The sequence below is a fragment of the Gopherus flavomarginatus genome, chromosome 5 (assembly GCF_025201925.1).
Source record: "Gopherus flavomarginatus isolate rGopFla2 chromosome 5, rGopFla2.mat.asm, whole genome shotgun sequence".
Classification (NCBI taxonomy): Eukaryota; Metazoa; Chordata; order Testudines; family Testudinidae; genus Gopherus; species Gopherus flavomarginatus.
This window is the reverse complement of record NC_066621.1, coordinates 50343190-50359207: the sequence shown is the minus strand read 5'-3', so window position 1 is coordinate 50359207 and position 16018 is coordinate 50343190. Positions and strand designations below refer to the sequence as shown.

Here is a 16018-nt window from a genome sequence, read left to right as displayed (position 1 = left end):
CTGGCAACCTGAGAAGGATGTTGCATGAATGTGGGAGATAAGGAGTGAAGATTTAACAATGTGAGGGACATTGTGTTGATGTGGGGAGGAAAGATAATGGTGGCTGTGCTGAGGGTCCCTGCATAAGTGTAAGGCAGCAGGATGGGGGTATTGCACTGATATCTGGAGCAGCTATTGTCCTGGCAGGGTCATGACATCAGTTGCACAAAGGGACATTGCATTAGCGTGTGTCGGCCATGGCGGGAGATGTAGGGAGTGCTATGTCAGTGTGTGGGCTGGAGCGCAAGGCAGGCTGGAAACAGAAATTAAAGATAGCTTTTCAGCTCTGCCACAGGTTTGATGGGTGATCTTGGGCAAGTCATTTCCCTCTCAGTGCCTGGGCTTTCCCATCAAGTGGGAATAATGATATTGACCTCATCTGCAAAACACATTGAGATCCACGTATGAGAAGTGCTGTGTAAGAGCTAGGTATTAATTTGATTTCATTTACTTTTTCTGATGTTAAGGTTTGGAGATTTCCAGATTTTGCTTTGTCAGCGATGAAGATTCCACCAAGTACTTGAAATCCCATAATGTCAAGCTCTTCCTCTCGGCCGACAGGACGGACGTGTGCAATGCACTTCAGCGAGGTGTGCTTGCTTTCTCTCTCTCCTCCCTCACCCAGCCTGGGATTTCATTCTTATACTTGGACCCTACACCACCTCCCCACATAAGCCCCAAGATGAAGTTCTGTCAAGACTTGCTTTTTCAGAGGGGTTTATTACTTGATTCAGAGAAGTGGTTCTGGGCGGATCTCGACACATTACATCTCAGCCTGGAAACAATTCAGAACCTAAGAGTTCAGCAGTGTCTAGAAGTCACACGTAACCAGCTTGTAACTCTTTGATGGTGCATGTCAAATGAACTAGCCGGTCTCCGGTGCAAGTGGGCAAGTAATTCGTAATTCATCTGTTACTGAAGAGTTTAGTCTCTTTCTGTTTATCAGATACCCACAAATAGACCATGGGTTTTCTCAGATGTATTCGTTATTCTAAAGTATCCATCAAACAGTTTGTGTGAATAATTGTTGCTCATGAATTCGGTCACAACTTGGTCGTTACGAACATCCACATTGTAGATTTAAGCTGTTCCTGCTCCCGGATTGAATGAGTCACTGTTAGAATCAGGTCTGCAGAGCACTATCATTATAAATTGGAAATTTGCTTTCTGTGATTGATTTAAAATTAAGCATATGCTGAAGTGCATTCCTGAATGGGGATGAACATAAGCATGCGCTTAACCTCTATCAGGGTGTAGGAGTCTTTCCAAGGACTTTAAGGGGGATCAGGCCCAGAGTCTGTTTTTCATGAACATTGTTGGTTTGACTGGGACCTTGCCCAGCTGTCGAGGTTCCTTCATTCAGGCAAACAACACAATTCATAAGCAACTTACGTCTAAACGAGAAAACTTCTCTTTGCAGGGAAGTAAAACCCTAAAAGTGCCTGATTGAGTAACATCCCTGGGTTAAAACCTATTTCCTGGCTATAATCCCAGTATGTGAGAGTGGGCAGAGAACCCCTTTTCTCCAGTGCAGGAAGAGGGCCAGCATTAGGCCAGGTGCATAAAAGAATATAGTGGAGGTGCCAGCCAATTTCACCAGCTGTACCAAGTGAGTGTGTCTGGGTTTGGCAGGGTAGGGTAAGCACAGGCAGGAGAGTGCTGGATGTACATGGTGCATAGGTGCAGCAAACCACGCTTCCGACAGCACCTATGGAGGTATCTCCAAACAGTGACATCTGAGCATTGCCTCTCCTTCCCACCCCCAGAACAGCTCTGCCAGATGAGCCCTATTTGAAGATCTATCATCTCTTTTCACTTGGGGAACCCGAAGCTGCGAGGGCCTGATCCAAAACCCACTGAAGTCAGTGGCAGTCTTTCCATGGATGTCAGTTGGCATTGGATGAGGTTGTAAAAATTTCCCAGAGGAAGCTATGTCTATGCTGACTGCTCCCCAACCTGTCCTCCATTGCATGCAAGCACAAAGTTTTTGTGTGGCTCCACTGGCTGCCGCATGGGGGTGCCCTACTGAGCAGCATCACCAGGCAGCCAGGACTCGTACTCTGGGGCCCTCACTGGAGTGTGGACACAATCTCTCTGGTTCCCATTCTCAGCTAGGCAGTGACACTTCTTTCTGTCCCACAGGAGTGTCAGCGGCTCTCATCTTCCAGCAGGAGGTGCAGACCCCCAGCACCCAACTGCGAGTGGTGTTTGATGGGGATGCCGTGCTCTTCTCAGATGAGACAGACCGGGTTTTTCGAGAGAAGGGGCTGTCGGGGGCTCTGGAGTATGAGATGGCAATGGAAGCCGTGCCCATGGGAGAGGTATGTTAGCTTGCCCTGCCTTAATGGGCTTCCCAGTCCCTACACTTGCTTCCAACCTGCTCAGTCTGGTTGTGTTACACTCATCCACAGTGACCAGTGAGTGGGGCCTCCTGCTAGGGCTTAACCAATAGCCTCTTGCAGCAGAATATGCACAAACATTCATGGATGGCCTCTGGCCTATACAGTGACTGCTTTGGCCTGATCCAACACCCCACTGAAGGCATTGAAGAGTCCCCTGTTGGTTTCAGTGAATGCTGTAACAGGCCATTGGTCTCTTCTCCTGTGGATGAGGTTTGTGACACTAGCCGTGCTCTGAGATCAGATGGGCCGCCTGTGAATATTTGCTCTATTTCTAACCCTCTTCCCAGTCTGCAAACCTTTATTAGTAAATTCACTGTCCTTTGTCACAATCAACTGGTCTTATTTTTGTGGTGCTGCTTTTTGGAATGTCTCCATCTGCTCACTTGGGACAGAGATAAGGCCACAGCATTCACTTCCATTTCTGACCTACTTGGGGTTTGCATCAAGTCTTCAAAAGTGAAAAGTTAGAGCACTAACCCACTCACGCTGTGGCACAGTTCACAGACTACTGGTGCTCTGCCGACCACTTGCCGCAGGAGAGCTGACTTGTGGCACAGTGTTGGCTCCCTCTTGTTTCTGGCTGCAAAGCTGCATTAAAAGATGGGTACATGCTAGTCAGGTTTATGACAGGTTTATGCTATTCAAAGCATAAACTACTTTCCTAAAGTCACGTTTCTATGTAAGCAATGGCTGTCATTGTTACAGGGATGTTTTATGATTGATGGGTGGGGAAGTGTCCACGAGACCATCCCTCTAATTAATTGTGGTTCAGGCACTGGAAAAGTGTGAGATCTGCAGCTGTAAGGAATCTACATTCCTAGCCTCTGTAAGAAATCGCTCCATCTTAGACTCATAGACTTTAAGGTCAGAAGGGTCCATTATGATCATCTAGTCTGACCTCCTGCACAACGCAGGCCACAAAATCTCACCCATCCTCCTCTTTAACAAACCCCTAACCTATGTCTGAGTTATTGAAGTCCTCAAATTGTGATTTGAAGACCTCAAGCTGCAGAGAATCCTCCAGCAAATGACCCGTGCCCCATGCTGCAGAGGAAGGCAAAAAACCTCCAGGGCCTCTGCCAATCTGCCCTGGAGGAAAATTCCGTCCCGACCCCAAATATGGCAATCAGTTAAACACTGAGCATGTGGGCAAGACTCACCTGCCAGCACCCAGGAAAGAATTCTCTGTAGTAACTCAGATCCCATCCCGTCTAACATCCCATCACAGACCACTCGGCATACTTACCTGCTGATAATCAAAGATCAATTGCCAAATTAATTTGCCAAAATTAGGCTATCCCATCATACCATCCCCTCCATAAACTTATCAAGCTTAGTCTTTAAAGCCAGATATGTCTTTTGCCCCCATTACTCCCCTTGGAAGGCTGTTCCAGAACTTCACTCTTCTAATGGTTAGAAACCTTCGTCTAATTTCAAGTCTAAACTTCCTAGTTTCTAGTTTATATCCATTTGTTCTTGTGTCCACATTGGTACTAAACTTAAATAATTCCTCTCCCTCCCTAATATTTATCCCTCTGATATATTTATAAAGAGCAAGCATATCCCCCCGTAACCTTCTTTTGGTTAGGCTAAACAAGCCAAGCTCTTTGAGTCTCCTTTCATAAGACAGGTTTTCCATTCCTCGGATCATCCTAGTAGCCCGTCTCTGAACCTGTTCGAGTTTGAATTCATCCTTCTTAAACATGGGAGACCAGAACTGCACACAGTATTCCAGATGAGATCTCACCAGTGCTTTGTATAATGGTACTAACACCGCCTTATCTTTACTGGAAATACCTCACCTGATGCATCCTAAAACTGCATTAGCTTTTTTAACAGCCATATCACATTGGCAGCTCATAGTCATCCTGTGATCAATCAATATTCCGAGGTCCTTCTTCTCTGTTACTTCCAACTGATGTGTTCCCAATTTATAACTAAAATTTTTGTTATTAATACCTAAATGCATGACCTTGCACTTTTCACTATTAAATTTCATCCTATTACTATTACTCCAGTTTACAAGGTCATCCAGATCTACTTATAGGATATCCCGGTCCTTCTCTGTGTTAGTAATATCTCCCAGCTTTGTCATCTGCAGACTTTATTAGCGCATTCCCACTTTTTGTGCCAAGGTCAGTAATAATAAGATTGGTCCCGAAACTGATCCCTGAGGAACTCCACTAGTAACTTCCTTTCAGCCTGACAGTTCACCTTTCAGTACGACCCATTGTAGTCTCCCCTTTAACCAGTTCCTTATCCACCTTTCAATTTTCATATTGATCCCCATCTTTTCCAATTTAACTAATAATTCCCCACGTGGAACAGTATCAAATGCCTTACTGAAATCGAGGTAAATTAGATCCACTGGGTTTCCTTTGTCTAAAAAATCTGTTACCTTCCTTGATCTCTCTTTTCTGGCTATTTCTGTGCAAAGGTGAAATTCACACTTCCTCTTGTACTCCCAACCTCTAATCCCTGTGTGGTTTCCAGGGTCCATTGAAGGCCTTTGCCATGCATCTTGGGAAGATGCGCAAGAAGTTCAGCCAGGAGAATTCCCCTATTCGCACCTACTTATTGACTGCCCGCAGCGGCCGGAATATGGGCATCCGTGCTATCAAGACCCTCCGGGAATGGGGGCTGGCGATTGATGAGGCCTTCTTCATGGACGGGGCTCCCAAGGGCCCTCTCCTCTCCCAGATCCAACCCCACATCTTCTTTGACGATGGCCTTCATAACATCCAGGGGGCTCAAGATATTGGCATACCCTCTGCCTTGGTCCCCTGTGACTGCTGATGGGCAGGGATGAAGGGGCAAAGGTCCTCCAAGGTTCACGCAATTGGAGAACACAAGGACAAAGCTTCTGCCAGAAGGGATAAGGAAGGATTTCTAAACCTGTGCTAAGCAAGCTTAGGGGAGAGGGAGAGAAGATGCTGTGTGCTGATGTGGTGCTGGATCTATTGCTCTTGGGTCCCTCTCTTAGTTCCAAAGACCGAGTCCATCTGATCTTGGGGATGTGGCAACAGAAAGCCAAAAATCCACAGGAAGGAAGGATGCTTGAAATGTAACGTAATAGTTAAGTCCATCTCTTGATCTGCCTTAGCCGTCTCTTCAATGACTGCAGCCCTTCCAGCCACTAGGGATAATGTGCTCCACCACTTGTGTCATACAAGCACTGAAACTACAGCTCTAGTGATGAGACCATGTGAGCTGAAGACAGCATGTAACTGTTGTAAGAAGCAGGCAATATAAGCTCAGGCTGCACTCAGACATGGGGGTTTGTCTTAGGAGCTTTGGGCCAGTACTGCTATTCAAATGCCAATAACCCTCTAAACGCTGCATTTGTTGGGGTTTCTGCTTTTTCACAGGACACTATTTTTTTTAGTGTGTATGTTTTAGATATATGGGGCCAAATCCTGAGGGATGCTGAGCAGCTAGTGCGCGCTTGCAGCTTCCACTGACTTCAGCAGGAGTTTCAGATGCTCAGCGCCTCCCAAGATTTGAGTGCCAGGAATCAGGAGCTCTGTCTTCTCATAGATTCTAGTTTGTAGGTATGTCTTACACTGGGCCTGATTCTGATTTCCTACTGGTGTAAATCAGGAGTAACTCCACAGAAATCAGTGGAATTATACCAGGGTAAGTGAAATCAGAATCCAGTCCATAATATCTAGTAGTTAATTTAATGTCAACCGCTCTCTCTTTTCCTGCCAGCCACGCAGCCTCTCTTCTGCTCTCTCCTCTAAATGGCATAGGAAGATCAAGTAACTGTCAATTTATAATGCACAACACTGCAAAGCTGCTTTTACAGTATCTCGAGTATGTTTGTGCTGAGAACAGGGTAAGAATGGCAAGCCCCACGGGTATATCTGGTCATTCACACTTAGGATCCAAGACAAATCATGTCCAATGTTATTTTCCAGTAATAATTTTTTTAAGAACTAAGTCTGAGTTGGTTATAGCTGCGCACAAATATGATGCAAAGCCCTCATATAGACATAATATACATAGGATACTAGGGTTATATCCTCTGTGTGTGTGTATTTACATATATATAGATATAAATTATGGGCCAGTTTCTCAGTTGGTGTATATCTGTGGTAGTTCCTTTGACTGGAGGAGCTATGCCAACATATCTGAGAATCTGGCCCTACATGTATGATGCTGCAGTAATGATCTAGCACTCCAATTCCTGTGTGCTCTTGCCAGCAGCAGTGCTTTGATTTTAGTGCTTGGATCTCAGCAAACTATTCCAAAAGGGGCAGGAAGACTCAAAAATAACAGCAGAGTATTGGGGTAGGAGAGGGCTTAGCTGAGTGCCTTATTCTAAGCATGCTGCATTACACATCCCTTGTTTCTTCTGGAATAAGTGTCCATTAGCCTTTGTTCTTGCTGGCTGAAATAGGTGCAGCTGGTTACACTGGGGCATTGTTCTTGCTGGCGCTGGTGTATCTGAGGCCTGTCGTGAGCAGTTTTGGATATTTTGGGGGGTTTTTTACTGGGCAGGAAGCAATAGGATGGAGCCTAATTTATATTTGCTAATCTGCAGATTCTTTCTCAGAGCTGAATTTTGGCCTTTTGTCTATGCACACATTCACCACCAGAGGCCACCATGCTGCTCCTTACTGAAACAGGTTTCAGAGTGATAGCTGTGTTAGTCTGTATCAGCAAAAACAATGGAGTCCTTGGGTACGTCTTCACTACCTGCCGTATCGGCGGGTAGCAATCGATTGCTCGGGGATTGATATATCGCGTCTCACCTAGACGCGATATATCGATCCCCGAACGCGCTTATATCGATTCCGTAACTCCACCAACCCGAACGGAGTTGCGGAATTGACAGGGGGAGCCATGGACATCGATCCCGCGCCGTGAGGACGGTGAGTAATTCGATCTTAGATACTTCAACTTCAGCTACGTTATTCATGAAGCTGAAGTTGCGTATCTAAGATCGATTTTCCCCCGTAGTGTAGACCAGCCCTTAGAGTGGCACCTTAGAGACTAACAAATTTATTTGGACATAAGACTGACCTCACACTTGGTAAGGCAACTTCTATCCTTTCATGTATTTATACCTGCTCCTGTATTTTCCACTCCATGCATCTGATGAAGTGGGTTCTAGCCCACGAAAGCTTATGCCCAAATAAATGTTAGTCTCTAAGGTGCCACAAGGACCCCTTGTTGCTTTTACTGAAACAGGCATGCTAGCAAATTGATCCCATCGCTGCTGTGGCATGCAGCCAGGTCACAAAATCAGGGCAAACAGAACTTAGCTTTTTGCTTCAAGGAGGCTCTTACAAGCAGTGGGTGAAAAAAAATGTTTAACTGACAAAATATGCCTTGAAAAGGCCCTTTAAAAAACTTTAGTGAATCTTCTCTGTGAACCCAGCCAACTATCTCACTGCTCTGCATTGCACATAGAAGACCTAAATTCCACTCCCTGGGGGGTCATTTAAAGGGGGCAGGGGAGGATTCTAGTCCACGTCATCCCCTCCCCACCTCCATCCCTCCGAGTTTCATAGGGGAGCTCTACTCACCCTAGCCCCAGATGGAGTTCTTAACTGCAACAACTTGCATGTGATATGTGATGAGTTTGGAAGCTGGGAGCAGCACAGCCTTTGGGGCTGTTTATAAACAGAGCTGGGGTGATTAAGATAACGAAAGGCTTATCGTTAAAGTAAATTAAGGATTCTTAGATGATCCTGAAAGCACTGCCAGGCACTTCAGTTAAAAGATAGGAAACAAAGGGTAGGAATAAAAGGTGAGAATTCATAAATGATCTGGAAAACAGGGTATGCGGTCTGGTGGTAAAATTTGCAGATGATACAAAATTACTCAAGATAGTTAAGTCCAAAGCAGACTGCAGAGAGCTACAAAAGGAACTCACAAAACTGAGTGACTAGGCAACAGAATGGCAGAAGAAATTCAGTGTGGATAAATGCAAAGTAATGCACTTGACAAAATATTATCCCCACAATACATACAAAGTGTTAGGGTCTAAATTAGCTGAACCCATCAATAAAGAGCTCTTGGAGTCATTGTGAATAGTTCTCTGAAAACATCTGCTCAATGTGCAGTGGCAATTAAAAAAGCTAACAGAATATCGGGAATCATTAGGAGAGGGATAGATAATAAGAGAAAAATATCATATTGCCTCTATGTAAATCCATGGTATGCTGACATATTGAATAGCGCGTGCAGATTTGGTCACCCCATCTCAAAAAAGAGATATTGGATTTGGAAAAGGTACGGAGAAGGGTAACAGAAATCATTAAAGGTATGAACACCTTCTGTATGAGGAGAGATTAAAAAGACTGGGACTTTTCAGCTTGGAAAAGAGGTGACTAAGGGGGCATGTGATAGAGGTCTATAAAATCATGACTGGTGTGGAAAAATTGAATAAGGAAATGTTATTTATTCCTTCACATAACAGAAGAACTAGAGGTCACCTAATGAAACTAATAGGCAGCAGATTTAAAACAAAATAATAGTATTTCTTCACAGCCAACCTGTGGAGCTCTCTTCCAGGGGATGTCATGAAGGCCAAAACTATAACAGGGTTCCAATAAGAACTAGATAAGTACATGGAGGATAGGTCTAGCAATGGCTATTAGCCAGGATGGACAGGGATCCAACACCCTGTTCAATAGGCACTGACTCTGTGGGTGCTCCGGGGCTGGAGCCAGTAGGGGCTCAGAGGCAGGACTGCTATACGCAGGAGTGAGTGTTACTCGAAAGCAACTTTCCCTCCCCAGCGGTTAATTGAAGGAGTGACATGGACTCTCCTAATCACTCCCCTGGCTAAAAAGATGCTGGCTGCACTGTAAGAAACTGAAGGTGAGAAGGTTAAAGTAGGGGAATGCATGTGAGGTGGTGGTGAAGAAGAATTCTCAAGCTCTAGTGGAAATACTGCGGACCACTGCATACCGAGGAAGGGGGAGGTGATACTATCTCTTTTGTAGATAGATTGCTAATAGCAATAGTCTTCTTCAGCTTGCCACTCCTGTAGTAGACCCATAATCAGGGCTGGCTTTAGGAACTGTGGGGCCCGATTCAAATATCCGGCGGCGGTCCAGGTCTTTGGTGGCACTTCGGTGGCGGGGGGTTCCTTCCCTCACTCCGGGTCTTCCACAGACCCGCCACCGCCAAAGTGCCACCGAGTGAGTAAAAAAATTAAAAAGGCACCTAAGGTGTGGGGGCCCTCTTGAGCATGGGGTTCCTTCTCTGGTTGATTGTGCTGTGTGCTGGTGAGTGATGAACTGAAGGCAATTGTGCAGAAAGGGTCTGACATCCATTCTTCACCAGTAATAGACCATTGCATGGCACCGGGGACCTGGTTGAAAAATCTCATTTCATTTCAGCAAAAATGTCAAATACAAAGACCTTGTCTTTAAATGGTTCATGGAAAATGTCAAGTTTTTGACCAAAAAAAATATCTGAACAACTGTTTGGTACATTTCAGATTTGCATTTTGTCTTGGTTTTCAGAAATCAAAGTGAAACAAAAACTTCAGTTAGAAATGAAGCCTAGCCAAATGACAATTTTTTGTGTGAATTTTTTTCATTGACAATTTAGTGGAAATTGAACCATTTTTGGGACACATTTCACCAGCACTGTCCTTTTTGATTGGAAAAAACAATTCAACTGAAAAATTATGACCAGCTCTAGTCACTAGTAACAGTGACTACTGTCCAGTGATAACAAATTCAGTCTGCCTCTGTTTTAGCTATGAATCACTTGAGTATCTCCTGAATGAAATCTAAGGTTTATTGCACCAGTCCCTAAAAAGGATGTGAATCATAGATTTCACAAACAGAAAAGGCCTGTTAGGTCATGCCTGTTAGTGCAGAATTGTTTCCTACAGCACAGTGTCTCGTGTTTCATCCAGTCTATTTTAAAATATGCCAGGGATCGGGTTTCCATCATTGTTCCATAGGCCAATACAGTGGTTCTTAACCTGGGGTGCCCGCATCCCCTGGGGGTGCAAGATGCCCTTTTTGGGGGTGCAAGACATGCCAGATTAGCCGCTAATAGATTCTCTGATATTAAGCCTAAGTTTTCATTTTCTTAATGTCATCCCATATTCACGCAGTATCAAAGGACCACACGATGTCTTTCCATCTGGTGCATATTTATGTCCATCCAATAGGAAAACATTGCATACGATCAACCATTGCAGCCATCAGAAATGAATGTTGTTTGCTGTTTATATTTAAATTTTGGTCTTACTTTTGATGATGACAGATGCCGAGAAAAATTCATGGATAAGAATTATGGTATCACTGCTGTGGGGCATAGATGCATTTGAAAGTGGTCAGAGTTTGATAACCAAATGTTAACAGTCTGCTTAGGGAATGAGGAGGGTGTCGTGCATTAGAGGCAAAACACTGCACACCAGCATGAGAAGAACATGGAAACATGAGATCAGCAGATTATAGCCACAAATTCTATAGCCCCAGTGGATGAACAAGAGAAGGATCGTGGGAGAGAAGGAAAAAACGTGAATGGTTTCTATTTCAATATGATCAGAAAATGACTTTTTAAAAATGATTTACAAATTCCACTCCTGCCAATGCTATTTCCTTGGATAAATAAATAGATATATGAACATCATTTGATGGTGAGAAGAATTTTTTCCCCGTGTGTGTGTGTGTGTGTGTGTGTGTATGAAAGTGTAGAAAACAGCCTAACATTTCTTACAATCCTGTCGTACACTTGAAAGGAAAGTTGACTGTTTATTCAAGATTTTTATTAAATACGTGCACATAGTCAGACGATTTATTAAGCATATGTGGCTTTATTCAGAGTCCACTGAAGTCAAGGGAAAGATTTCCATTGATTCCCCTTAAGGAAGCAAGTACATAAAACCTCTGGTGATTTAACATTGCTCCTAAAAAGTTTTTCCAGGTGCCATGGCTCTGAAGTGTCCTTTGTTTGAAGAGAGGTCATTCATTTTAGTCGCCAAGTTACCTATATTACAAATAAACTCGGAAACTCCTCTTTACATCAGGAATGATTGACGAATCCAAGGTAGAGAGAGTGATTCCTGCTAGAAGAGCCCACCGCATTTCAAGTTTGCGGCATGAATGATTGTTTTCTGTTCCTCATTTTGGTCTTTGTCAAGCATCGTGTAGAATTGCCTGAGTTTAAAAAACAGAAACCTGAAAAAAACTCAACAGATGGCAGCATATCAACACCCATATGGGACATTGGCAAGGCTGGAGCCTATAGATTCATTGCTCAAGTGGCAGAGATCTGTACAAACAGGGTAATTGATTGCAGTAGTAGGTTGTCATCTTTTATGTGGACTGGCCCCTAGAGGGAAATGATATACATTTTGCCAGTAGGTTTCGCAAATATTTGCTGACAGCAGAGGAATGGTGAGGCTCAGGAACCGTGGGGTCCACTCCTGGCTCTGAGGGGAGAGTTCCTTAGTGGTCACAGACCCGTCTGCCCCTTTCTATTCTAGTCTGTCCCTGTCCCAGTCCCAGTCCCAGTCCCATCTCTTTCCCACCCCCATTCCCTAGCTCCTCAGCTCAGTCTCTTCCCCTGGCTACTCCCAGTCTTCATCCCCCTGTGTTCCTCATCCTAGGCCTTGTTTCCTGCCTGTCCAGTCTGGTCTCCCTGGCAGAGTTCCAGTATTCTCCCCACTCTGACTCTTCATCCCAGTCTCCCTCCACCCCACAGACTCACTCCCCCCGCCCAGTCCCAGCTTCCCACTCTAGGTTCCTTGTCTCAGGCTCCTTCCCAGCTTCTCATCTTATCTCAGTTTGCCACCTACTAGTTCCCAGTCTCAGTCTCCTCCCCACTCCCTGGCTTCTTATCACAATTCACGCCCTCCGCTCTGCTGGTTCTTGTACACTCTCTGCATTCAAGTCAGGTGGCTTCTTACTCCACACTGACTGGGACTAGCTGTGGGAACATTGAGAGCACAGGAGACACCGTCTCCCTGCTTTCAGTTCCGGTTCTTGGTGCTCCAGGAGCAACAATTGCAGAGAAAAGGCACCCTGTGGCCCTGAGCGGGGTGCAGATGGAATCTTCAGAGAACTTGGCTGCCAGAATCCAACCAGTTTATACTAAGCATTTGCAAACTGAGATTGTCCAAAGGGCTCTCACATGGCCAAATGTAGGCAGTTTTTCATGTAAAGGGCACATTTCTGACATCAAGGCAACTCTCCTGTCCAATTTCAGGCCATTACTCCAATGTACACAAGTGCTAGAACTTCTCTACAAAATGCTTGTGGAAATATTTTTAACATGAGAAAAATAATGTATTTTCCCCTGATCTTGTTCTTATAAACAGCTGAATTGTTTTTGCTGAAGCTTTCAAAAAAAAAAATCAAACGGAGGCAAACACCCAGAATGGAAAATTTCAGCTCAGACAGTCGAAGTCTGGCCAAGTTACAAGCAATTGAAAAGAGGATCTTACAATGGGACGTGTTGGGCAACTTGAGCTAGAGGTGTCTCTACCAGCGCCTCCTATTATGTAAAATCCAAACACGGAGTCATCTCTTTAGGAACATCCAAATTTGAAATAATTCCCCAACCTTAGACTTTTTCATGAACATTCATGTTCGTGAAAATCATTTTCAGTTCTAGATTTTCACCAGTAGGTGCCACTCTCCTTTTTTACATGTCTTGCAATGCAAGGTGATGGGAGACTGGCTGCCAAGTTCAGATCTGGAGACAGCATCAGGCACATTTGGATCCCGAGGTTTGCTTAAAGATAGGGTGACCATGCAGCAAGTGTGAAAAATCGGGACAGGGAGTGGGGGGTAATAGTCGCCTGCATAAGACAAAGCCCCAAATATCGGGACAGTCCCTATAAAATCAGGCCATCTGGTCACCCTACTCAAAGAGAGATCTGTAAAAGAAATACATAAAAGGCCAGATCCTCAGCTGATATAAAGGGATGTCAGTGGAGCTACAGCAACTTGCACCAGCTGAGGATCTGGCTCTAGACTTTACATGTTCTAAATTCAGGTGCAAACATTAGCTTTTCCAAGTAGCACCCACAAGTAATCACCCTTAATAATGTTAAGTACTTTTCCTCTTCAAAGTACTGAGCAAACACTAGCTAATGAGCCCTCACAACTCCCGTGGGAAGTAAGTAAACATACTTCTCCCAGATTTAACCATAGGAAACTGAGACATATGCCCAGATTCTGTCTTGCATTGAGTTCTGTTCAAAGAGGCAGAGGTAGGGAGGGAGCACTAACTGGCCCTGTGGTTCTCAGAGTGCACCTGCTCCAGCCCCAGCCCCAGCAGAAGTTAGAACAGCCTAGCAGCTGCTTTAACTGATGCTAGCTGGCTATGAGCCCTAGGAGACCATATGTCAGTTGCAAATTGGCAGAGTGCAAGTGTGGTCTGCTGTACCATGACACACCCCTACACTAAGGGCTATGAAAAGCAATTGGTGTACACACAGGCTATGCTAGTTAAATCCAGCTAAGACTTGTCCGTCCTGAGAGAATTCTGTGCTGGCCAGCTAGGGTCACTTTCTGTCACCTAGGCAATGCAAAGAGCATTGGGTGACCAGACAGGAAGTGTGAAAAATTGGGATGGAGGTGGCGGGTAATAGGATCCTATATAAGAAAAAGCCCCAAACATTGGGACATCCTAAAAGAGCGGGGTGAGGGAGGAAATCTGAACCATAGAGAGTCTAAACAGCTGCCCGAGGTCACATAGTAAGCCAGTGTCAGAGACTAGGTTAGAAGTTAGGAGTCATGATTCACAGTCCCCTGCTCTAACCATTAGTTCTTGCTGCCTTGTGAATTTTTTCATCCACCTTTCCCAGGAAGGATGCCCCTGTGTCACCCCCCGACTGCACTGCCACACCAGCTTACTTATCAGCACCGTTCAGCTGTACCAGGCTGGGACCTCGGAGATAACACTGCTGGAACGTTAGAATTTCCACACAGCACGGAATGAGACTTCCTAATTAATCCCTATTCCCTAGGCTTCTGCGCCAAGTTTAAGACCGATAGTCAAATATCTCGGCAAGTAGGGATTAGCTGACTCAGGAATGGTGCAGATAGGAGTCTTTGGCAGGCAGGCAGGACACTGGGAGGTCATCCAGATGCATGATGGAGGAAGAGAAACCACCCACAATCCAGGGTGGGTAATCTGGTGCCTCTGCTCACCCTGAATAAACAGAGAGGCATGTGGGTTATTACACAGCATAAACTGCTAAAGATGGGGTAATGGAGCCATGTGCTTTCAGACCAATGCTGTCAGCACAAGGAGCGATGACCCTGAAAGAGGCAAAACATGCCTGCAAGAGGGAAGGGGAAGGAACACACAGCCACTGGTCTTGCTTCATCCCAAACCAGCCATGCTAGTATTTCTGCTTTTGGTTCCCTCTCCCCACGTAAGTGATGAACTCTTGGCCCATCGTTGGCTCTGACCCTAGGTCCAGTTACTATTGAGCTGTTCACACTCCAATGTCTAATGGAATTTCTGAATCTGAATCCTTCTTGAGCTGTCAGACGTCTCTCATAGCACAAACAAGGCTCTACCATCCCTGTCTACCCTGGGCTGCTCTTTGCATGTTTTCCCAGCTGTTAATTCCCATAAGTTTTTGCCTTCTCTGCAGAGTGACTGATGAAGAGATTCTTTCAGTTGGCCCCTTTTACATGTTCCTCCATCTGCTGAATGGCATGTCTACCATGGCAGGTCCTCTGGCTGTCATGTCCTAGACATGTCCATTCTCTTTTCTGGATAACTTTAAAGATAAGTGGTTGTTGGGCACTCTGACCAATCTCAGCATTTGTTATAAATTCAATCCATATAATACCTAATATTTCCCTGAGGTATTTCCTTTTGAAGCCATTTAGACATCTGTCTGTACCTTTGGTGGATTTCCGGCTTTCACATCCATATGTTAGGGTGCAAAGACCATTGGAGTTGAACATTTTGTGTTTGGTCTTTAAGTTATAGATTTTCAATGACCAAACCTTTAGCTTGCTCTAAAAGCTATTTAGCACTCCACAGGCTCAGAGTACATGCTGCTGGGCCTCGCATCAGGGCTCAGCACAGACAGAAGAGGAGAAGGTCGCTAGCCAGAGCAGAAGGGGTGAGGCAGTTGTGGGCTGCAGGAGGAAGTTTTTACTGTTTGGTTTAATTAATTTAAAAAAAACTTTTTTTTTTCTAAAAATGTGACCAGTTGTATAACTGATCAAAAACCCCTTACAACACAGTTTTTCATCCAAGCTTTCATGGGAGGGGTGGGGTGGAGGAGGAACGTTTTCCTCGGAAATCTAATTTTTGATGAAAAACATTGTCACAAACTCATATGTGGGAAATTTCCACTAGCTCCAACTGAAGTGTATCAGTGTGACACGCGTAAAGCTGAGCTAAATGATCACCACACTCGCTAGTCTGTTCTGCAGTTGAGACTCTGTAGGTCACTGGACAGGTGGGTCTATCAGAATCCTCCATCTGGGTGGGAATGAAGCTATGCTGGGGAAGAAGGAGTTAGGGCTAATCCTAACCCTCCCAAAATTCAAACAGGCCACATCTCCTTTCTGTGGACCAATGTATTTTGTGAATTACAAGCCCAGTGGAGGATATAGCCTAAT

The 16018-nt window shown here is 44.9% G+C and overlaps 2 protein-coding genes across 6 annotated transcripts in view; one reads left to right on the top strand and one right to left on the bottom strand.

Annotated features, from left to right (window-relative positions):
- LOC127051436 (cytosolic 5'-nucleotidase 1A-like) overlaps window positions 1–7136 on the top strand; it is a 33368-nt gene extending 26232 nt beyond the window's left edge. For all 4 annotated transcript variants that reach the window (XM_050953748.1, XM_050953747.1, XM_050953746.1 and 1 more), the window contains exons 5-7: window positions 507–629; window positions 2182–2360; window positions 4935–7136. In XM_050953748.1, coding sequence (XP_050809705.1) covers window positions 507–629; window positions 2182–2360; window positions 4935–5237 — 605 coding nt within the window. In that variant the 3' untranslated portion in view covers window positions 5238–7136. The remainder of the gene's footprint in view (window positions 1–506; window positions 630–2181; window positions 2361–4934) is intronic.
- Window positions 1–16018, bottom strand: part of LSP1 (lymphocyte specific protein 1) — a 512003-nt gene that overhangs the window by 185738 nt on the left and 310247 nt on the right. The window lies entirely within an intron of this gene.